General features: G+C 46.0%; 1 protein-coding gene across 1 annotated transcript in view; it reads left to right on the top strand.

Annotated features, from left to right (window-relative positions):
* Positions 1-24,771, top strand: part of COL23A1 (collagen type XXIII alpha 1 chain) — a 467,765-nt gene that overhangs the window by 420,701 nt on the left and 22,293 nt on the right. The window contains exons 6-13 of the mRNA XM_036751498.1: positions 4,822-4,848; positions 7,364-7,390; positions 8,690-8,716; positions 18,107-18,223; positions 18,812-18,847; positions 19,989-20,015; positions 23,141-23,167; positions 24,329-24,382. Coding sequence (XP_036607393.1) covers positions 4,822-4,848; positions 7,364-7,390; positions 8,690-8,716; positions 18,107-18,223; positions 18,812-18,847; positions 19,989-20,015; positions 23,141-23,167; positions 24,329-24,382 — 342 coding nt within the window. The remainder of the gene's footprint in view (positions 1-4,821; positions 4,849-7,363; positions 7,391-8,689; positions 8,717-18,106; positions 18,224-18,811; positions 18,848-19,988; positions 20,016-23,140; positions 23,168-24,328; positions 24,383-24,771) is intronic.

The raw sequence follows: 24,771 nt of genomic DNA, 5'->3' as shown, positions 1-24,771 counted from the left end.
GCCCCAGGCAGCAGCCCCCTCCCGTTCTTCCTGAGATGCTACTTGGTGTCTTGGTACCAACCAGTGATCAAAGCCAGATGGAGCAGAACAAAAATGAAAGCACTGTGTCTTTAAATTCCTGTTTAATTTCTGCTCCCCCGCTCTCCACTACTAGAAAGAATGTATTCCAGCTCCAGGCTTCCTAGTAGCCCTGTCAATCAGTCTGCGTACCATGGTTCCTTTCTTCCTCCCCTACCTTTATTTATCAGGTTTCAAACTCGATTCATCTGAGGTCATTGGGTCAGGTTATCTGGAATCCTGAATGCCACCCCTAGGTCCCATGCCTTGCCCTGGGCATGCCCTGAGCGTGCTGCACTCCAAGTATAATACCTTCCATGGGTCATGGGCACACTGAATTTCCACAGGTCCTGGGCAAAATGCCCCCCATGTGTCCCAGGCAGCTGCATGTCCCAGGTATGATGGCCCTTTGTGTATCCTAGACATATCTGCCTCTTGAATACTCTATACCAGGGATATTATATTCCACTGTATTTTGGATATAAGGCCTATTATGTGTCCTGGGTACAATTATATGTCCTGAGTGCATCATGCTCCTCCGATGTGCTCTGGGAACAGTATGACTCATGTAACCCAGATACACTGTTTTTTCGTGTGTCTTGGGCATAATGTCCTCTGTGTGTTCTGAGCATAGTGCCTTCCATGCATCCTAAGCACATTAAAATCTTATGCATCCTAGGCATCATGCCCTCTCTTTCTGACATGATGCCCATCACACGTCCCATTTCTGCCTATTTCCAGTACACTGCACTCCAGCAGGACCTGGGCATAATGCCTTCTCTGTGTGCATCCTAAGCCCAATGGCCCTCCTGTGTCCTGGTCACATTGCTCTCCTGTGTGCCCTGAGTGTGATGCTCCCCATGTGTCTGAACCACAGTGCAAACTGTCTCTCTGGGTAGCCAGGCCTCTCTCGCTGGGCTGGGCCTATGAAACATGCATGCACTCACAGTGCTGGGAAATCATAGAGGAAAAATTTCGATCTATAAATCTGGGTGGAGTTTTTTTAAACCCATGATTCAAACAAAGATTAAAAAGAGATTAAAGTAGAGTTTAGAGCTGAATGAGGACCTTTCTTTCCTCTGTGATGTGACAGCCTGGGCTGAGAAGGCTGGACAGGCTGAACAGGCCCCACAGATAAATCACTTTGCCCCAGATGGAAATGACTGCTCTCAGCTGGGACGGAGCAGCGTAATTAGTTAAAGGTGTTCTTTCTCAAAGAGCCGAGCACAAGGTAGGGAGGAAAGGAGGGAAAGCCGGAGGGAAGATTCTGCTGGCCCCTGGGATTGCCTTAGAAGCCAGACTGACTTTTTCCTCTTCCTACCCCTATCCCTTACAGTTGGAGATTCTGCCTTCAGTGGGTCCATCCAAGAAGCCATTGCCAAGACTCTACTTTTCTTCCTCTGACACCCAATATCATGCACTTCACAGTTTAGTTTATGGAAAACTTCCCCATCAATTTCCTCCTTGCTCCTCATAACAGCCAGAGAGGGAAACTGGAAAAGGATTATTATCCTCATTTTATAGAGAAAGAAGCTGTCCAGGGTCACATGGCTGATCTCAGCCTGGTCGTTAGGGACTAACAGTTGGAAGGTGTTTGTTGACTGACTGATTGATGACTCAGCCCCCCAACCTCAGGACTTGCCGGAGAGTTGGAGAGTCAGGATTCAGACATTTAAAAAAATGACTGACGATGTAGGCCAAATAGCTGAGTGCCAGTGAATGAAACAGATAGTAAATGCTCTTTATCCAACTCTAATCTGTACTTTAATATCCAACTTGGAACTGGAAACTAGGGGAGCATTGGGAGATAAAGTAGGTTGGGCCAGATTGTGGAGCCCTGAATGATAAGCTAAGGAGTTGGGGTTTTATCCTCTAGACAATAGGGAGCCACTGAAGGATTTTGAGCAGGATAATGATAGGTACAAATAGGTGTTTTAGGAAGATGTCAGTAGACTATGCAGGAGGATTAGAGGGAGGAGACCATGTAATCAATGACACTATTCATGTGTGATTCATTCATTCATTCAACAACCATTTTTACATACCTAATATGTGCTAGGTATTGGGAAAACACATAAAGATAATTTTTAAAGGATGCCTATAATCATCGACCTCGAAGATTAATAAGATTGTTGCAATAGTCTAGGCCTGACATTAAAAGGCCTAGGGAAACAAGGGAAAGGCCCTTGGAAAGGGCGTATCCAGTTGATTTAGTCACAGACTAGATGTGGGAGAGGGAAAGAAGAGTCAAGATAATTCCCAAGATTTCAAGCCTCAGTGACTAGAAGAGGAGAGAAAGAAACAAGCATTTATTAAGCACCTACTATGTGCCAGGCACTGTGCTGAGCACTTCACCAATATTATGTTATTTGATCCTTACAACAAACCCTGGGAGGTAGGTGCAATTATCGTCCCCATTTATTTTTTACAGTCGAGGAAACTGAGACAGACAGTGGTTAAGTGATTTGCCTAAAGTGACACAGCTTGCTAGTAAGTGTGTGAAGCCAGATCTGAACTCAGGTCTTCCTGACTCCATCCATTGTGCCACCCACCTTGAAGCATGAGGAATAGGGAAATCCAGATGGACCACTGGTTTGCAGATGGAGATGATGTGTTCAGTTTGAGACATGTTAAGTTGGACGTGCCAGGGTACATTCCCATAAACAGGTGCAGATGTCCCATAGAAAGCTGGAAATGTGAGGTTTGAGCTCATGAGAGAGGTCAGAGTTTGAAACAGAGATTTGAGGGTCAGTTTTTAGTACACAAAGGTAATAGTAAAAACTAGGACTGTGGATCCTGTCGGACTCTAGTAAAAACTAGAACTTGCCAGGTACAGAAAGAAGAGAAAGACTAAGCCTTGGGTCAGTAAATTTAGGCAGTGGGAAGTTGGAAGATAATCCAACGAAGGTGATTAAGAGTGAGCAATGAGAAAGCCTGGAGAAGAACTGAGGGAAAGTCATGTCACCACCAGCAGCCAAGGGAGGAGGAGATGTCCAGAAAGAAAGGGTGGCCAATAGTGTCCAGTTCTTCAGAGAGGTCAAGGTGGAGGAGGACTTAGAAAAGGGCATTGGATTTGGCCATTAGGAGGACATTTTGACCTGGGAGAGAGCAATCCCAGTCATGTGGTAGGGACAGAAGTCAGAAGGAGAGGGCTTACAGAGCAATTACGTGGGGGGAAGTGGAGGCGATATGATGGGCAAGACAAAAGGTTTTGCCAACTCTATTGTGAATTGATCAAGGGAGAAGGAAGCTGAGAATGACAGCGGCGGTGAACCTGATGACCTCTCAGGTCCCCTCCTGTCTCTGAAATGGTATGTGTGGATCATGAAGTGACCTAGGCAGAAGAGTTCTTGGGCTCTCCCAAGGGATGGTTGTCTCCTCTGAATATCCCGCAGACAGTGAAATTGTAGCTGTGTCCCTCTTCAGACCAGCCGAGAGTGCTTAATAGGCTCCCTAAATGACCAATTTTCAAAATTGCATAGATTTCCTGCAGTAAGTCCCTGGGGGCATGGAGCCACCTCCGGAATGGTCACACATCATTTGATGTAATTGGGCAAATTGGCCGTCTCCGCTCCGTCGCTTGGGAGAGCCTAAGAGACCGAGCCAAGGAAACCAGCCATTTACCACTTGACCCTACAGGAGGGGCCGCTCCCAGTCGGGCTGGTGAGGATTATCCCAGGAGCCACAGGACTATGGGGATGGGGAGCCAGCCACCTACCCCATGCTGCTGCTGCTGAGCTGGATAGAATACAACAGAGGAGAATCCCAAGAAATCAGAGCCATCCCTGGCTCTCATGGACCTGCTGCCTTACGATTAATTTCCAAAGTGCTTCTCAACCATTATCTTGCTTCATCCTCACAAAGACCCCAAAAGGGAGGCAAAACAGGACTTATTTCTAATCAGGAAACTGAGGCCCAGAGGGAGGAAATGAGTTTTTCATAATCATGAGAGTTGACATTTTTATATCATTTCCATTTTTACGAAGCAATTTCTTCATAACAACCCTCTGAGGTAGGGAGTCTAAACAGCACTCTCCCCATTCTACAGATAAGATAACTGAGACTCAGAGTGGATAGCAATTTGCCCAAGGTCACAATGCTAACAAGTGAGAGAGCTAGCATTTGAAGCTGACCTCCTGCCTTAGTGCTCCTTCCATTACACAACATTGACTTCTCCCAAAGTCACAGTGACCCAACAAGAACTTGGACCCAGATCTCCTGCTTCCAGTGAAGTGTTTGACCCATGATTCAAAGGCCAGGCTGTGTGTGGACATGTCACTGGGAAGATTAGGCGGGGAGGGTGTTGAATTATAATTCATAAATCATTTGAATAAAACTGAATGATGATGGAAATTTCATCCAATCAGATCTTATGGTTAGCATGACCACACTGTGGAGGGACTGTGCTTGGTGGCTGCCAGAATCCCTTGAACCAGAGCTTCAGTACCAGGGAACACCCCAAGGGCAGTCTTGGGGTCATGGAGAGTCAAACTCCATGCCCCTTTGGGGAGGTGCCAGGATCTTTTCTTAGGGATCTAGATCTTGTGTTATTTGGCATCTTCCCTGCTCTGCTCTTCCCTGGCACAGCTTATGACAAGAAGGATATCTCCCCTCTCAAAAAAAAAAAGCCCCAGGAAACACGCTCCAAATGCATAAAGCAACAGGGCCAAGCTTTTGTTTCCTCGTTTAAAGAAATCATGCAAAATCAATGAATGCAGACTTCTTCCACTCTTAGTAATATCTGGACTTTCTGTTGTTTTCCAGGGGCCACTGGGACTGGATGGCAAGCCGGTAAGTATGGCAGAGACAGATCCTAAAAGGTCATGATGGAAGCTTCCACAGATCTCCCTCAGTGACCTCACTGAGATGAGCTTGAAACACTCACCAGACCTTCTCTGCTAGGCTGCGTCCTGCCTCAGAGATGCTGGTAGGTTAAGAGGGTTCCTGCCAACAGAGGCAAAGTCAGAATGAGCAATCCTATGCTCCTTCCTCATTATTTTCTTAATTACTTGACTAATAATCATTTCTCCATTATCCAGTCAGGAAAGCCAAGCCCCAAACATTCCAAAACTGGAGTTAACACTACAAGTCAGTTGTGTTTGGCATTAGGATTCGTTTTTAATAATCACTCTTCTGGGAATTTCCGTACAACTAAAAGAGCCCCACCATGAAGGCCTAGCCCAGAAGCTGCCACCATTTTTTGGCTGGTATCCCTCTTCAGCTCTTCACTCTCATCTTTTCCTTATTCCATACTGAGCATTAGCCACCACCTCTCACACTGGTCAAAGTGCCAACCAAAGCGAAGCCCAGCTGACCCTGCTTTCCCTAAGATCAGCCTATTACTAGATCCGACCTTCCTCGAGAGTTGGGGCTAATTAGTAATTTGTGTTTTAAAGTCTCTTGTAAAAGCGTATGAGACCGAGGAAGGAGGTGAGGAAGAGAGAGAGAAAATTTGGAACTCAAAAAAAATTTTAAATGAATGTTAAAAATTATCTTTACATGTAACTGGGGCAGGGGAGGAATATGATATTTTTTAAAAGAAAGAAAAAAATTTTAAAGCTGGAAACACACATAAAAAATTACACAGAAGAAATCAGAAGGAAATTATTATACAGGAATTTTTATAATAATTATATGTAATAATTATAATATATTGTGTATTATAACTATATATAATATATAGCATAATTAAATATAATATATAATTATTATACAGGAATTATTATTATACAGAAGGAAATCAGAAAGAAAAGGATAAGATAACCAGGGCAATCTTGATATTATCATGTTAAACTTAATGTATATTTTTTCCTGAAAAAAACTACATGTAATAGAGATTCAAATTATCATTCCAAAAAAAAAAAGCATATGAGAACCACTCTACCTAATAAACAAAATGATAGAGGGGAAAAAAGAAAAAATATTTCCAAAGTGGAAGGTACGTTCTGGGCTGTGTAGTCCAACCCCCTGCCTGATGCCGGAGTTCCCCATACCACATCCCTGCCCTGGATTCAAATCCGAGTTTGAATCTCACTTCTCCTCTTTGTCACTCGAGTGACCTTGGACAGGACTAATCTCTAGGCCTCCATTCCTTCCTCTTTAATGAGAGCTGGAGTAATGACTCTTGGACCCCTTCCAAGCCTAACTGTTAGATACTACAACATCCAGCGACGGGAAGCCCCCTGCCAGTCCATTATGATTCTAACCTTCTCTTCTTTCTGTTTGATGGGGCTCAGCTTGGAGCAATCCTGGGACAAGTGCTATTCCACTCTTTTTCTTTTGTGGTTCTGATGATATTTCTGTTAATAATAACAGCCCACATTTCTGTGGCACTTTCAGGGTTTCAAAGGCCCTTCCATACATAGCCCCATTTGATTCATTCCAAATCTGATCATTAGACAGGACAACAAAGAGCATGCTATGCCTAGAGTCCGTGTCCATAGAAACAGGCTGACTGTGAGGACTATGTGCCCCTTGGGCAGCCCTTGTGTGGTCCCACGTGCAGCCACCTTCTCACTCAGCTTCCTCCTGAGGTCTCTACTAAGGAAATCCTGGCCTTCACATTGAATGGAAAGAAAGTGGTTCCTTAGGGCCTGAAGATGGAATCTGGAGCACATCAAAGTCAGGCCTCACTTTGGGGCTCCCTTCAGTCTCTCTGCTTCTGCCCCTAGAGATCCCCTTCAGGAGACGTGAACTCAAAGAACCAGGCATGCAAAAAAAAAAAAAAAAGCTGCCCATTGGTCTGGCTTATTTCAAACAGATGGCTAACTGGGAAAAACATACTCGAATCAGTCCCTGCTGAGCATGTGCGCTTAGAAATGGTTTACTCTTTCTCTTTGCAAAGAGCCTGAATGAAGTTCACAGCACGGGATGTTGTAATTGGAAAAATGCTTTTTTTTTTTTCCTCTCCCTCTTCAGTTTGGGGGCATTGTGTTGGGTAGAGAGAGGAAACAGGTGTGTTTTTGCCAGGGATCCACCACCAAGCCCCATTCCTTTGGCTTCCAGGGCTGACCAGATGCTTAGAACCCTGGTTGTCGATCATTTACAAGCAAGCCAGGGAGGAGGAGGCTTGCTTCTGGGCCTGGGATCAGAGGACGCTCTTGTTCTAAGCACATGGACTGCTTGTTAATTAGCTGCTAAGCCTTGTGCTGGCTCTATTTGGCCTCCAAAGCACCTACCCTCTAAGCTCGTGGATGCCCAAACCAGACAGCAAGAAAAACCCCAGTCCAAAAGCAGAAGGGAAAAGCATGTTCTAGTATCCTCATAACTGACAAGCCATTGTCTTGTTCTGTCTTTGTTTCTTTAGGGATTGCCGGGGCCCAAAGGTGAAAAGGTAAGTTGGCATCTATGCAGAAGGATCTAAACAGAAGGATCTGTTTAAGTAATGCAAATATGGGGGGGGGAAGAGTAGAGAGAGGGGAAATATTCCCTCTTAGAACTTCATAGAACCGTAGGCCATTGGAGCTAGAAGAACCCTTAGGAACAAGCTAGTCAAGCACCTCATTTTTCCAGCCAAGGTAATAGTAAAGGGAAGAGACTTGCCCAAGGTCACACAGCTGCTTAGTAGCTAAGGTACATAATGAGTCCCAGGTTCCCTCTGGCATAAGGTATAGCTTGTTCCCTACTATTCAGTCCCCCTCAGAAGCAGATATTTTAAAAGAGCTGTTCAGATGAAACAATCCTGACGTAGGATGTGGTGATAGATAGTAATGGAAGATGACATGACAGCTTGGAGGGTCTGGTAGAAATCATAGGATTTAGGGAATGAGGGGCCTTAGAGACTGTCCAGCCTCTAAGTTCACAAAGGGGAGGCGAGGTGGCACAGTGCATTGAGCACCAGGCCCGGAGTCGGGAAGACAGGCTTCAGACACTTACCAACGGTGTGACCCGAGCAAGTCGCTTAACCCTGTTTGCCTCAGTTTCCTCCTCTGTAAAATGGCCTGGAGAAGGAAATAGCAAATCAGTTCAGTATCTTTGCCAAGAAAACCCCAAATGGGGCCACAAAGAGTCAGACATCAGTAAAACAACTGAACAACAAGGCTTCATGAGGGCAGAGAATGAGTCCCAGCTAAATTTTATATCTCCTCCAATGCCTACCACAGTGCCCCACACAAAGTAGGGACCTAACCTGTGTTTGCTGAATTGAATTTGAAGAATTTTCCCAACTCCTGGGGGAGGAATCTTTGGTGGACTTGACATGGGATATCAAAGAAAGGCCTGAATTACCTCCCCTGCTCTCCTGTCCTTAACTATATGGTCTTAAGCAAATCAGTTTCCCTCTCTGGACCTCAGTTTCACCACCTGTAAAATAAAGGGGTTTGATGAAAGCAGTAGTGTCAAGCTCAACTAGAAACAAATCTTTGCAGGCTTAGACTTAGAAAACCACAAATAAACATTATCTATGTTGTATTGTATTTTTTTAAAATTTTGTTAAACTTTTCCTAATTACATTTTAATCTAGTTCAGGCAACACTCAGGAGTTTTTCAGGCTACAAGTTTGATACCTCCAGACTACAGACTGTCTAAGGTCCCTTTGTGCTCCACATCCCATGGTCCGGCTAGGAAATTTGGCTAAGAACAAAATCTCCCACCACTGCTGAATATTGACTTTTCATTGTTTTGTAATCCGCAGGGAGAACCAGGAGACTTCGGCCCACGGGTAAGCCCCTGTTGAATAAACTCTAAAATGGCTGAAACCCTGAAGTATATGCCTCCTTTATAGGCTAAGCGTAAGTGGCCAGATGCTACCATCATCACAACCACAATGATAACAATTGCTGACATTTCAAAAAATACCTTCAAGTTTTCCAAAGCACTTTCTACCCATTATCTCAGAATTCTCTTTTACTGAGAGAGCTTGGAAGTTAATTAGTAAACCCACCCACCCTATAGATTTGGATGTAATCAGTCAATCGGTCAATGGGCACTTAGTAAAGACCTACTCTGTGCCAGGCACTATGCTAGATTCTGGGGCCACAGAGACAAAAAATATTCCCCACCTTTGAGGAATTTATATTTTCTCAGGGAAAATGTGTACACATATAAGTAAATAAAAAAATACATATGAAGCAAATACATTTGTGGGGATGCTAGCCACTGTAGAGAACCATCATCTCCAAGAGAGCTAAAGTAGCTGCCAGGGAGTCTTCTCCCCTGCCATCATTTAGCTCTGACCCAATGGGACCCAGGGCCCTCCAGAACTCCCGAACTCACAGGGTCACCTCCAACTCCAGATACATCCATTGAGGAGTCAATGACCATTCTCCTAAGATCAGAGGGGGAAAAAACACACAAAAGAGACAAAGGCAGCCAGGAGCCCAGACAGACACAGGCTCAAAAAGCCCCCTGTATTAATAGCCACCTGAATGAGATCTCCAAGACACTGAGACAGAGAAAGCCAGCCATCCCAATCAATAAGTAATAAGTACCTGCTATGTGCCAGGCACTGTGTCAAGCTCTAGGAATACCAAAAAAAAAAAAAAAAAAAGGCAAAAGACACTCCCTCCCCTCAAGGTGCTTATAATCTAATGGAATTTCACATTCACCAGAAGGTCTCCAAGTGACATGAGGCCACTCCAAGAGCTGAGCCAAGAGAGCCGGAGGGTCTTCTTTTAGCTGAGCCAGCACCACCCCCCCCCCAACCCTATGCTGTCACATACCGGAGGAAGGGCCAAAGGACCCCTCAGGGTTTGTCATATCATGCCAAAATACAAAGTCCTTTCTACAGTGGGTCACCAGATGGGCAGAAGTAGTCCCCAAAGCTTCCATGGGAGCGACCTGAAGCAGGAAATTATCACTCTAAGCATGTTCCATGGGCTGGCCATTGCCACAGTGAACATTTCTCTTCTGCTCTAAGAGTTCCAAAGCACTTCGTATCCATTATCTCCTTTGAGATTTATCTCCTCTCCTTTTACGGAGAGTATGTGATAGCTAGGTAGTTTTCCCTTTTTTTTAAGCCTATTTAAATAGAACAAATGCAGATTCATTTCCACGCCTTCTCTATATAAAGCGATAAATAAGTGCTTTTCCTGTTCTGTTTTCAAATTTGTGCATGAGGTTTTCTCCAGGAAAGAAAGTGCCATGATTTTTCTAAGACCTATGTTTGTAGTTAGGTGGCAACTATGTTAGAATGGGTAACAGGAAGCCAGACTCTCTGAATTTGCTCAGATGAGGGTGCCCAGTGTTGGGTGTCTCTCTGTGGTTTGCACCTAATCTACCTAAAAGAGGTAGATTGGAACACGACTGTTGTGTTTGTTCACCATTTGGTTTTAACCAGATTGCTGCAGTGCATTTTCCCCAAATGAATCCTAAGCTAGAAAATTGATAGGTCTAGTTGTTAATAGTGACATTTTAAAAAAAATATTGTCTAGAGTAAGGAAATCACATGGGACAAATGATCTTCTCTGGCACATCCCTCTCCCCTTCATAGCATGCTCTCAATCTCCCTGACATACTCTGTACTGACCCCCAGCCTTGGAACTGCTCCTACAAACTCCTTTTCCTATCACCTATCTCCCTTTGACCTTGGAAAAACTCTGCTTTGCCCCAGATGTCCTCTGGTTTATCTTCACTGTCCTCATGATTTTGACCATGTCCTTTTTCTCCAAGAGAGTTTTGTCCCTGGGCCCGATTGTCCTTAACCCCCAGCGGGGATATGTGTTCAGTCTCAGAATCTTCAAAGTAGATCTTCAGTGAGTATGGTGAATGTGCGACTTCCTGTTTGCTATTCTGCCTTTTGATTGAGTCTCCTAATGCATTCGAGACTGGATTAACCCATATATTTTGGAAATTTGGCAAGGGGATGAACTATGGCTAGATCTTACAAAACCACTCCACGATCATGATTTTGACACCCACTTTCCCCAGAAGGGTTCTTCCCTGTTGTTTGTCCTTAATCGCTGGCAATAGCAGGGTCCCATGCGTCCCTGAAGCCAAAGATTTGAGAGTGGCAGGCATTTTTGGAATTCGTACATCACAGTGGTGAATGCCAACACCAAGCTTCAGTTCCCATTGAAACTGGAAAGATGGAGATACTGAGTTCCAGATTTGAGTCTTCCCAGCCAATGGTAGAACTAGGTTAGCCTTTGTTGATGGGTCTTGAAGTGACCCCTGGACACAGAGAGCACATGGGTAAAACATATGGAAGAAACAAAGAGAGTCTGCACTTGAATTAAACTGAGTAATTTCCTTTCTCTACTCCAAAACAACAGCATATAAAAGCTTCTTTCAAGGCTCAGCCCCCTGCTGTATTCCAAACTCTGGGGGCCAGTGCCTGTGCCCTCTGGCCCCTTGACCCTGTGCCCATAGGGTCAGCCAGCTCCACAATTGTGTAGGATGTGTGCAGTGCTGTGAAGGTCCTACCAGGGTCTTCTCACGCTTGCAGTTTTCATACCCACAATCAGATCTAGAGTCACAGGATGTCAAAGCTGGAAGGAAAATTTAAAGGTTATCTGAGCCAACCCACCCCAAGCTCAAATATCCCAGTAAGTGGTCCGTCCTCCAGCTTCCACTTAGGGAACAAACTACTTCACCCTTCGAGACAGCTCTGACCATTAGGAACCCTTTCCTTATGTTGAGCCATTATCTGCCTCCCTGTGACTTCTGCCCACTGGCCCTGCTGCTGCCCAATGAGGCTAAACAGAACAAGGCTAATCGCTTATCTCCAGGACAGCCCTTCAGAGAGTTAAGAGCAGTGATCAAAAATATTCCCTTCCCCACCTCGGCCTCTCTTGTCCAGGCTAAGTATTCCTAGTTGTTTCCAGGTTCTGCCAGCTGCCAGGAACTTCCCTTTTGAGGCTGTATTCCATCTCCTTTTTTCTCTCTTGTCTTTCCCTTTAGGAATAGGTTTTCTCCTCTACTTAGAAGGTGAGCCTCAAGAGAAGGGACGACTTCCACTTTTTCTCTGAATTCTCAGGACTATATGCCCAGCATATAGTAAGAGTTTGATAAATACTTGCTGATTTATTGATTAATTACATGACATGTTTTCAAGTCTCCATTTCAGTCACCCCCTTCTAGACGAGCCTCAATTTGTCTTTCCAAAAACGTGGTGACCCAAAGTGGACAGAGATGGACTCTGGTCAGGGCAAAAGCCGATCCCCATTCTGGACCACGCATGGGCTAGGGACAGAACTGTGATTTCATTCGGATAGGGTGAGGGTCAGGGAACTCCCTCTACCAATGCAGCTTGGCACCTTCTCTGCAACTTAGGGAGATGCCCAGAGGACTGAGAAGTTAAGCACTTTGCCCAGAGTCACAGCCAGGATGTGATGTGTCAGAGGCGGGACTTGAACGCAGATCATCATGGCTCTGCAACCAGCCTGCTCTCCACTATCCTGTTGTATCTCTTAGTTACATATCTGCATACCAACCAGACTTTCTATTAATGCAGCCTAAGGGCCTGGAGTCAGGAGGACTCATCTTCCTGAGTTCAAATCTTGCCTCAGACACTTACGAGCTGCATGACCCTGGGCAAGTAAGTCACTTAACCCTGTTTGCCTCAGTTTCCTCATCTGTAAAATGAGCCAGAGAAAGAAATGACAAACCACTCTAGTATCTTTGCCAAGAAAACCCCAAATGGGGTCACAAAGAGTCAGTCATGAATGAACAACAACAAAAGGGAATAGTGTAACGTAAGGCTCGAAAAGCAGGTTGGAGCCGTACTCTGCAGGGTATCGAATGCCAGGATCAGAGTTTATACTTGATTCATGAGCAGTAGGAGCCACCAAAGGTTTTTTAAAAGGAGTGTGACCAGAAAGGCATGTTAAGGGAATTACTCCAGCAGTTACACGAAGGATGGATGAACAAAGGAGACTAGAGGCAGGAAGGCCGGTTTAGAGATTATTGTGGTCGTCTGAGTGAAAAGAAGTATGAAGGGAGCTGAGGTTAGTTGGCAGCAGTGGAAATTGAAAGGAAGAAAAACCAAAGATATGGTAGAGGTAGAAATGGCAGGACTTGGCAACTGATATAGTCCTGCCTTAGGGCGGTTAGGTAGTGCAGTGGTTAGAGCACTGGGCCTGGAATCAGGAAGACCTGAATTCAGATCTGGCCTTAGACATGTACTAGCTTCGTGACCTTGGGCATGCCACTCAACATCTGTTTGCCTCACTTTCCTGATCTGTAAAATGGAGATTATAATAGTACGGACCTCCCAGAGTTGTGAGATTCAAATGAGATGATAACTATGAAGTTCTTAGCACAGTGCCTGGCACACGTGCTTGTCCAGTCTTTTTTTTCAGTCCTGTCCATCTCTTCATGACCCCATTTGGGGTTTTCTTGGCAAAGATACTGGAATGGTTTGCCATTTCCTTCTCCGGCTCATTATACAGATAAGGAAATTGAGGCAAACAGGGTTAAGTGACTTCCCCAGGGAAGTCTTCCTGAGTTCAAATCTGGCCTCAGACACTTACTGGGCAAGTATATGGACGGTGACCCATCAAAAGAGACAGAGGAGCGGTCAGATAGACATTATCCCCATTTTACAGATAAGAAAAGTGAGGCTCAAAGAAATTATGATTTTTTTCAGAGACCATATAGCTAACAAGCATCAGAGCTAGGTCTAACTACAAATCCATCTCTTTTCTTTATTATTATACTATGCTGCCTCTCTCTAAAGCATCTTTCTTCTGCTTGCATCCTTCCCCACACTCCACAGGACAGAATCTTGCCACCTTCCTCATACATGCTAATGCCAGCAGGCATTTGTCTGAAGTCAGAACTAAGAAAACAGGTCCCTAACAGGAGGCAATATTCAGGTCACAATTTAGTTACGCCCAGAGTTTCTAGAGGTTCCCTATATCCCCATCCCCTGAACTACCTGCAAAGGGCATCTGTGAGAACCCTTCCTGAATTCCCCCTCAGCCCCTCACGTCCCACTCTGGGTCCTTCTCAACTTTGGACCTGTTGAACTTCACTATTCCCAGGAGATCTAAACTTCTCAAGGTCAGGAACACTTTCACTTCTTTCTATCTCTAGCACCTAGCAAAGAGCCTAACACATAGTAAGCACTTATTAAACGATTGCTGACTGACTGATTACTTGATAATCTGGGCAGACCTTCTAGTGCAGAGTCCCAGTCACTCCCCAGAGTACATTCACTTGCTGAGGGCTCTGGGCAGTGAGTGGCATTTTTAATCATGAAATAACGGTCTTCTTTCTAATGTAACCGTGAACGTTCTGTGAAACCCCCTCTGGGTCCTTCTCGGCAAGGCAAGGACTCAAGCAATCCTGCTTCCCTCCTGAAGGCCCCATCTATCCCCGTGTTCCCGTGGGGAGACACGGCTGTGCCAGGACAAATGAAATGAGGTTTTCCCCCAACAAACATAGGAATGAGAGGAAAGGGCCCCACACTGGCTCCTGAGCAAACAAGATTTTTCCTGGGCATAATGAATGTCAGCCGTCTGATCCAGAGTTCATTCCACAACCAAGCTGGTGGGATTTCTCAGAGGCCTGAGGAAAGAGTTTCTGTTTGTTTTCACTTCTACAGGGAGGGAAAAATTCATTTATTTCCTCTCTAGTGGAGCCAAAGAATTGATCTTCCAAGTGGGGGAGGCCTTGGGAGATGAGAATTCCCCCTTTCTGTGTTACACTAGACAAAAGATATCTCCTGGAGAAGCCTGTTCCAGCTTCACCACTTGCCCCTAAATCTAAGTCCTTGGAGCTGCATATATGTAACTGCTGTTCTTGGACTCTTCCCTATTTCTCTTCACTTCTTGCTCTGTGACCCGTGAAATAACTCTGTGGTCTTATAAATTACTTTCCTGTATTCTTGACTCCCTGATCCTTCTGACTGTCCACCCTGCTCATCTGGCCAGATGGTCTTTCCCCGCCTCGGTCACGGATTTCTCTCTAGAGAGCAGCACGTGTTTAATCGCCGTATCCTCAAGGTAGCTGTGGAGTGAGTGTGGGGAATCTGTTGCCTCCCGTTTGCTGTTCCTGCCCTCCTGAATGCCTCCCTTAACTCAGCCAAACCTCCATTAACCAGAGAGCTTGAGGAATGGGGTATTCTGGGTGTTACAGGGCAAAGTGGAAACCCCCTTTCACTTGAGACTTCTTTGGTCAGTATCATCCTAGAATGCCTTAAAAGGCCACTTACTTGGGGCAACTAGATGACCCAGTGAGTAGAGCACCAGCCCTGGAGTCAGGAGGACCTGAGTTCAAATGCAGTCTCAGACACTTGACATACTTACTAGCTGTGTGACCTTGGGCAAGTCACTTAACCCCAATTGCCCTGCCTTCAGCCCCTCAACAAAAAATTAAAAAAAAAATAAAAGGCCATTTACTAAGAAGATTGGAATCTGTGATTTCATCAACCCAGGGATTTTATCAGTCTAGGGACCTCCTTTGTAAAGAAACCTCCCCTATGCAGGGCAGAACTTCCTCTGCAACTTGGAATCTGAGAAATTTGTCTGAGAAGTTAAGTGACTTGTCCAGGGTCACATAATCAATATATGTAAGAGGCGTGTCTTGAACCCAGGTCCTCCTGGCTGGCTCTTTATGCACCATACCATTCTGTGTCTCAAGAAGAATGAAGCCTGGGCAGTCTAATGGAATCATCCTGTGATAACCAGGCTCTCTTATCATCTTTTTGAATCAATTCCACAAGCATTTTGGTCCCTATGTTCAAGGATCTGGGAAAAAAATTGTTCATGGTACTGTAGAACTTAGGCCCTCACAACAAGCCTGCAAGGTCAATAGTACTTTACAGAAGAGGAAACTGAGGCTCAGAGAAAGGATGAGATGTGTCTGGGGTCCTTTGTGGCCAGTAAGTGGGAAAGCCAGAGATGCTCCTAACTCCTGAGCCCAGGACTCTGCTCTTCAGTGTCTGGCCCCATAGAACAAGGTTATACATAGCATCATTGGCCCTAGGACTGGAAGGGAATGTAAAAATCATTTAGTTCAATCCCCTTTGCTTATTTTAGAGATGGGGAAACAAGACCCAGGGAGGAGAAGGGACTTGGCCAAAGTCACAAGTAAATAACACATCTATAATTCAAACCAAGGTCCTCGGACTCAAATTCCGGTGCTCTTTGGGGATGGGAAATTGGGAGGAATGTGTCGGATCCAGGACAGCCCTTAGTCACGTTTCCTCTCTTGGCTTCAGGGGCTGGAGCAGAGAGGTCATCTCTATGCTCTCTTTCAGTTCTAAAGTCAATGAGTCCATAGTTCCACATATCCGTACATCTAGAGGCCTAGTAATCACAGTGCAAAGGAAAGACCACGTGACTGATGTTCAGGGGGCATGGGTTAGAGTCCTGGCTTTGCCCTTTACTCCTTCTGTGACCCCAGGTGAGTGACTTCCCCCCTCCTGGACTCAGTTTCCCCATTTGTAAAATAAGGAGGTAAGACAACACCCTTCAAGCTCCCTGGTCACACTCAGTCCTATGGTTCTATAAAGTGGTTTATGAGAAAGCCCCTGACATCAGCATCCTTTCTTGTGGTTTCCCTCTTCCTCCTAAAGGCGCAGTGGTTGGGTTGAGGGTGAGGATGGGGATAGGTCAGAAGAGGAGCGAGGAAGAAGAAGTGAGAGCTGTGCTCAGTCAGGTTCTGGTTAATTGAAGTTTGGCTGCTACACTGGGTCTTGTGTCCTGCCTGCTGCACGAGGAAGGAACCCTTCCCATCCTTGCATCACCTGGAAAAAATAGCAGGATTTGCCAAAGAGCCCTGTGGTGAGGACCAAGCAGTGGGGGACAAACTGAGAGCTGCCCAGTTTTCAACAGATTTAATTCCAGTTCTGCAGCATCAGTCAGACTCAGGCCGATGACCTGTGCAGATGTTGTTGGAAGATTCCTGATGATAACAGCAATAGCCCCGATGTCACACAAGCCTGCTGGCCTATAGAAGGTTCTGCCCACAGCCATCATGCTGGGCTATCCAGTGCTGAGGCCACAAAGGAAGGTGATGAGCAAGTGTCTGCTTTGCTCTCCTGCCTGTCTGTGAAAGGCTCAAAGGTTTGACCCTGGGTCTGGCCAAGCTTTGCCCCAGCTTCAGGGCCTGATGGCCCTTATCTACCTCCTTAAACCCTGGATGTCAAACTCATGTGCAAGCTGTAGCACCATTAGACAAACACCTGCCAGGACTCTATGTTGGGAAGCACCTGTGTTTCCCCATCAGCTCTTCATGGCAATCTCCACCTGGGAAATGCCTCATTGCCTGGCCTGAAACTCTCAGAGGGCTGAGGGAACTGTCAGCGTGTTGCCTTCCTAAGACAAAGCAGATGGAATATCTGACAGTGTTGCCCTCCAGGGAACCATCAGGATGTTGGGGGCAGAAGAGGCTCTTTTAGAAGGGCCTGGAAACATATGAAAAAAGAGCACTGACTTTGAATCAGTGGTCCTGAATTCAAATCCTGCATCTTTAACTACCTTCGTGACCTTAGAAAAATTATGATTTTCCCAGTCCCGTGTCCGGACCCCAGTTTCCTCATTTATATAATGAAATCATATGGCCTCTGAGGTCCCTTCTAGCTTTGAACTTATGATCCTATTATCTATTCACATGATTAAACTCTAGCTAACTTTCTATTTATATTCCCCCATTGAACCTGGCTGCTCTTTTAGAACACTCCTCTTGACCTAATTTTTGCTTCTTACTCCATCCTTTGCATGTTCCCAGTCGTTTTGTCCCAACACCTCAATGTTGCCGGAGATTCTAAAGATCGCATCAGGATCTCCTGTCCTGCAAAACCATGCTGTCTTGTGTGGCTTTACTTCAACAGGGAAGTTTGGGAGAAAAGGGACCATTGGCTCTTCTTCCCCAAGATCCCTTCATCCAGATAGATAGGGTTCAGAAAATGACCTGGGTCATTTGCTCATGGTGCCTCCATGTCCAAAAAGATCCTTCCTTTGAAAGGAAGCTTCCTCTCCTCCCCCAGATCAACCTCCAAGGTACTCCTGGGTCCCATCCAGCAGGGGAAATGTGGGTGGATGCCCCAGATGGATGGATGAGTGAGTACCCACATTCCCAACTGGACGTCACATATGTGCTCCATGCTGCCCTCTCAATGCCACCTCTACGCATAGTTGTAATGAGAGCCCTGAATGTCTTGCAGGGAGATCGAGGTCAAGATGGAGCTGCTGGTCCACCTGGGCCCCCAGGTCCTCCTGGAGCCAGAGGGCCCCCAGGAGATACAGGAAAAGACGGTCCTCGAGGACTGCAAGGCCCGGATGTAAGAGAAAAACTGAAGTTTAATGGGAATTCAATTCCTAATCTCAACCCTAACCCAAAACCCAGTTCTAACCTATATTCAATCCCTAACCCTAATCCTCTCCCTACTCTGAATTTTGCCCCAAACTTTAACCCTAATCTTAAATCCAGTATCTAAGCCCAAACTGAATTTTCTTAGTCCCAACCCCTGAACCTGCATCGGCAGCCCTTCAATAGGGTAGAAACAACTGAACCCAGCACATGATTAGCAAGGCTCTGGTATGAAGGGGCCCAATGGCCACTGCCTTGGTGGCTGCATCCCAGACAAGCTCCTCCCCCAAAGGTGTGAATTGCCCTGGGATCAATTATTGCTACTGTAGCCCTGGTCCTAACTGTGTATCACTTGCCTTTTCTAGCCTTAGAGAGTCTTTCTGGCACCCCCAGCCTCTGCAGCAAGCTAGGCAGGGCTCCCCCAAAGCCTGCCTCATTGAATATAAGGAGTTGGGGGGAGGAGCTTAAGAGACTAGTTTGGTGAATTCTGTCCTGACACCATCATGGGGCCAGCAACACTGTTAGATTAACATAGTTTGTAAACCTTGTGTCTCCCCAGGGTCTAAAAGGAGAGCCAGGACCAGGAGGCATGATGGTCAGTACCCAGAAGCTGACACTTCAGGGGGCATTGACCTTGTCCACCATAGCTTTGCACATGTGATATGACTCAAAGCAAAAAGCAACAGACTGTGCATGCTGTCTTAGAGAGGATTCAGTGGTCTAGAAAACAGCCCCATGACCCAGGCATCCTGGAGGGGAGGGGAGCACATGGGGTGTTTGTGGCTCTGTGTGTGTGTGTGTGTGTGTGTGGTGTGTTGTCTGCATATGTGCATGTCTGATGTTAAATGCATATTGTGAGGTGTGTCTATATGGCAAGCATTGTGTATTTGTGAATCTCAGAATAGCAAGGTGTAACGTGTGTGGTGTCTACTGTGATGTTTGGAGTGGGAGGCATGAAGTAGCTTGTAGGATGTGGGACACTGGTGAGGTGTGTAATGTGTGTTCCATGTCAATCATAGGGTACTAGGTAGGCATGTTTTTGTGTAATGTTCAGGAGGAGGATACCTCTGTGTTGAGTAGGTGTGGATATGTATGAGTATGACTGGTAGCAAGGGCCTCCAGGGCCTTATGGTCCATAGAAATGGGTCCCTGAGTATTCGGGCTCATGATACCAGCTGACCTTGTGTATCAGTACCCAGGAGCTAGTTTTCTAAAACATCCCAAACCTCAGGCAGAAGTGCTTCCCCCACCCCCTTTCCCTGGTGCTGAACACCTGTGTGGGTGCTTTGCATCAACGGATACCCCTATTTCCACCTTGCCACCATAAGGACCATCCTTTTCAGTGGGCACTATTCCCTACCTTCCCTAGCTCCACACACTCCTCACGCATCCTCCAGCTGGAGCTAGCATCAGATGTGCTCTGGCTCCCTAGCACCACACATTATCTTGGGATGCCAGTCATCTTTACTTATATTTCCCATATTCAGAAAATCCCTTCCTCCTACCCCCACCCCAGGGCTAGACATTATCTCAGAAATGTTGTCAGTGCCCACCCCAACCCTCCCAACCCCCACTTGTACACTTTTGTTGAATGGGTCTCTGGCAATGCCCATGTGCACCTCCTATCCACCACAGCACTGACAAGCCTATTGGGAAACGCCCCCTTCCTCCTGCCCCCAAAAATGTCTTCCTAGTAGGACTTAACCTAAGCCACAGTTGTTTTTCTTCTGTAACAGGGCCCGAAAGGACCTCCAGGACTCAAGGTAAGAGCTGAATCACCTATTAGTCAGTCTGGCCGTAACAAACCAAAGTCAGGTTTTCTTCTTAAACTGTAGTCCATTGACCACCAAGGGGTCCATAGATAGATTCCAGGGGGTCTGTGGACTTGGACGTGGAAAAAAATCTTTATTTACACTAACCTCTAACTGAAATTTAGCATTTTTTTCAATTGCAAAATATATATATATATATATACATTTTTGCATATATGTATACATAGCATCCGTAGGCTTTCCTAGGTTGTCAAAAGACTCTATGACAGAAAAGAAGCTTAAGAACCAGTGCTCTAAACCTCCTTGGCTGATATTTTAGGGTTTTCAGCTGCTTGAAATACTAGCCTCTGGTAAAAATATCTATTTCCTTCCTAAGTCAATTTGCTTCAAATTTACATTCTTTTAAGTTTAGTTAGATAAACCATGGTCTACTGTGGAAATGAGTACTCTTCCCCCTGGAGACAAAGTGACATCATTCATTCATTCAACAAACATTGACTGAGCATGTACTATGTATGTAGAGGCAGCCAGATGATGGACCCGGAGTCACAAACACCTGAGTTCAAATTTGGCCTCAAGCATTGCCTAGTTGTATGACACTGTGTAAGGAACTTAACTGCTCTCTAACTCGGTTTCCTCCTCTGTAAAAGGGGGATAATAATAATAGCACCCACTTCCCAACGTTGTTATGAGGATAAAATGAAGTCATATTTGCAAAGTGCTTTATAAACCTTAAAGCACCACATAAATGCTAATGATAATGATAATAACATTGTAAGGCCCAATGCTAGACACTGAGAGGGAGGCAAAGAATGAAGGGGACAGGACAGGATAACCCCTGTCCTCCAAATACAGCATCCCTAACACCTCCCACCCTTCCTAGCACATAGTAGGAGCTTCATAAATAATTGTGGTTTGAGTGCTATGGCATGGCTGCATGTAGCAATGATGCAAATTTTAGCACGATAAATGCATAATGGAGACATGAACACTGCAGGAATCCAAAGGAGAGAGAGACCTTCCCTGGGACGGTTGATGGAGGTGACGTTTGAACTAGGCTTTGAAAGATACATAGGCCTTCCCTGAATCACAAAATCTCAGAGTTTGAAAAAGACGGGTAGTGCGGCCTCTACCTGTAACTGTAAATACCTGCATTTGCTGCATCTCCTACAGGAGGAAAGCCAGCTTTCACTTAAGGATCAGGTACAAAAGAAAGGCCTCTGGCTCAGGGGTGGAAGGACCCGCGTATCATTCCTGTCTCTGTCACTCATCCCCTGGGTGACTTTGGGCAAATCATTTAACCTCTCTCCCTGGGCCTCATTTCCCTCAAATGTAAAATGTTGGGGTGGGCTTGGATGGCATCTAAGACCCCATCCAGTTCTAAGCCCTCCAGTAAAAGGGATCCCAGGAAATCCCAAGGCAGCTGGGAAAGCTCAGATGGTTAGGAATTTCCTTATATCAAATCAAAATCTGCCTTGGCAATTTCCACCCATAGTTTCCAGTTCTGCCCTCTGGGGGCCATGAAGAACAAACCAAATCCTTCTTCCACTTGGAAGCCCTTCAGATGCATGAAAGGCACAATTCTGTACCACCCTAACTCTTTTTTCCTTGTCACTAAACCTCCCCTGATCCAAATACCGCATGATGGGCTCTCAAAGTCCCTCACTCATCTGGTCACACTCCCCTGGGTGCCCCCGGCTTGTCGGTGCCCTTCCTAAAACAGGGCTCTCAAAATAGAACACAATATTATAGGTTGTGACCCAACCAGTTCACAATATAGCAACTGGACAGTCACCTCCAGGGTTCTGACTATCATGCCTTTCAATATCACCTAAGATCGCACTAGTTTGGGGGGGTTGGTTATCTTCTAACACTGTCAGCTCAAGCCAAGTCAACAAGCATTTCTTCGTACCAGGCACTGTGTAAAGTGCTGGGGGTGCAAAGAAAGACCAAAACCAACCAAACAAAAACAGTCCCTGACCTCAAGGAGCTCACAGTCTAATGGGAAAGACTGCAAAAAACTATGCCTTTATATCCAGGAGGTAACCTACAGAGGGAAGGAACTAACATCAAGGGGCACTGGGAAAGGCTCCTTGAGAAAGTGAGACTTCAACTGAAATTTGAAAGAAACCAGGGAAGTTAGGAGGTGAAGATGAGGAGGGAAAGGGTTCCAGGAATGGGGAAGAGCCAGTGAAAATGCCTGGAGTCACATGCGAGGAGCAGCAAGGAGGCCAGTGTCATTGGATTGCTCAGTAAGATGTGTTTGTCCTTCATTCTCAAAGAGGACCATGACATCAGGGAGATGATGCCATGACTCTGATTTGAGTGAGGGAGGGCTGTGCAAGGTCACCAGCCTCACTTTCTCCTCCAGAGCCATCTGGGTCCACTGGCCAGATAGAAAGGAAGGAAGGGGCCAAATTACAAAGGGCTTTGAACACCAAACAGGCTCCTGGGGAACTTGCAATCTACCAAAATTCCCAAATCTTTTTTACCCAAAGTGCTGTTTAGATATACCCACCACTACCTTGTACTTGTGAAACTGATTTTTTAAGCCCAATTTTACCCCTCCTGAGATGACTTCCTCTGTCAATTAGACATTTTAGACAATTAGAATTTTAGGCCCTGAGAGCATAGGGCCTTGCACATAATCAGTACACATTTGATGAATGAATAAACGAACTCATTGACTAATTAAGTTCTTTTGGGTCCCACAAGGGAAAAGTACTCATCTCTATGGCTTTAGAAGTCTATAAACTGGACTTGCATATAACTGGTGCTCAGTACAGGTTTGATGAAGGAATAAATGCATTCATTCATTCATTGAATTCTTTTGTCCCACAGGTAAAAAGTGGCTTTAGAAGTCTGTAAATAGGACTTTGGGCACCTGTCATCATGGGTGTGGGGAATAAAGAAGTGGAGGCAGGGAAGGTCTTGTCAGGTGTGAGGGACAGCTGATTGTCCAGTTGGGCTGAAGTACTGGGGACTGGAAGAGACGAAGAGATGAAGTTAGAAGAGAGGGAGGTGGGAGCGGAATTTGAGATATTGTAATTGGATAATAATTTTCTGCCTCTGGTTTGATCTCTAACTGCTCCCTTCTCCTGTTGTCTCCATCTAAGGGTGAACCTGGCATGCCAGGAAGAAAGGTAAGCAAAGGGCTCCTCTCAGAGCACAGCTGGCAGGTTTGCTTCCTTCCTAGGGAGCTGAGGAACATTTGGGTTGGGGATGAAGAAGGCCTCTGGGCACTGTATGCCCAGCGTGGAGGGTGAAGGAAGAATGAGGACACACGGAGTCCCCCTCGTGAAAATCAAGTCAGGCCCCTTCCCTTCCAACTGAACTTTAAGATCGAAGCCACTGTCCTCTGGCGGGGAGGGGGGAGGGCGGAGACACAGAGAGGAGGATTCAAGGACCTCCTGGTCTTCAGCAGACTGGCCTTCCTTGCATGTGAGCAGAGCTAAAGTCTTGAGGCCTCAGAGTCCAGATCGACAGGACAAGCAGGGTAGGGGAGAGGAAGAAGGGATTGATTTAGAGGCCCGGGGCCTGGGTTCTAATCCTGGCTCTGCTGTGTGCTAGGTGCTTAACCTTATGACTGTCACATCTCTCCAGGCCTCAATTTCCTGATCTATAAAACAGGAATAATAATACCTATAAAATTAATAATACCCATGATAATAAAGGGGACAATAATGAAATAAGTGCTGCCTACCTCAGATACCTGTGACGCTCAAGTGAGATATTAGTGGCACACGACAAAAATCACCAGGGCAGCTAAGTGGGCACAGTGAGTGGATAGAGCACTAGGCCTGGAGTCAGGAAGACCTGAGTTCAAATCCAGCCTCAGACATTTACTAGCTGTGTGACCCTGGGCAAGTCACTTAACTCCTATTTGCCTCAGTTTCCTCCTCTGTAAAATGGGGACACACTAGAGGAAATGGCAAACCACCCCAGTATCTTTGCCAAGAAAACCTCACGGACAAGTCCACCGGGCCATGAAGACTCAGACCCAACTGAAAGACTGAACAACAACATAAAAATCATTAATTTGAGGGTTATTCACAGAAGAAATGTCACAGGTTCGCCCCATTTTCCAGAATGACCTCTCCTTCTACTTGGAGTTAGCAAACCCAGGACTCAGAGGGAGGCCTCTGAGGGATCCTCTTGGTGCATAGCCTTGTCTCAAGGTGAACCAAGGAAGCCACTCTAAAGGGGTCACCTGAGGAATAGAAATATCACAGATTGGCCCGGGGTGGGGGTGGGGAGCGCTTGCCTCAGGCCCAGGCTGTAGACTGAAGTTCGTGTTCCCTCAGGGAGATGACGGATTGCCAGGACAACCAGGACTCCAGGGATCCATCGGGCCAAAGGTACAACTCCTCTCCTCCCAGAAACGTTGACCTCCTTCTGCCCATCTTCTTTCCAAGCTCCTAGTAATCGGAGAAAAATCTCTCCCGGTGAAACTACTGAGAGATTCCCCCTTTTCACCGTCCTTCCCCCCAGGCTAGGAGGGACTCTATGTGGATTAATAATGGCCGTGGTGTCATTCTTCAAAACTGAGCAGATCTCTGCCCCATCTCCAGTTATTTCATTCTCCCCACAGAAAGCCAAGGTATTACTCAGAACCTAACGGCTGACACTACTCCCTCCATTAGCCATAGACACAGCCCTCCCCTCATCTTCCCAAAGGAAGGGAGGGAGGGAGGGAGAGAGGAAGGGAAAGAAAGAAGGAAGGAGAGAGAGAGAAAGAAAGAAAGAA

The sequence above is a fragment of the Trichosurus vulpecula genome, chromosome 3 (assembly GCF_011100635.1).
Source record: "Trichosurus vulpecula isolate mTriVul1 chromosome 3, mTriVul1.pri, whole genome shotgun sequence".
NCBI classification, from domain to species: Eukaryota; Metazoa; Chordata; class Mammalia; order Diprotodontia; family Phalangeridae; genus Trichosurus; species Trichosurus vulpecula.
The sequence above is the reverse complement of the archived record's forward strand: the minus strand, read 5'-3'. Positions and strand labels throughout refer to the sequence as shown.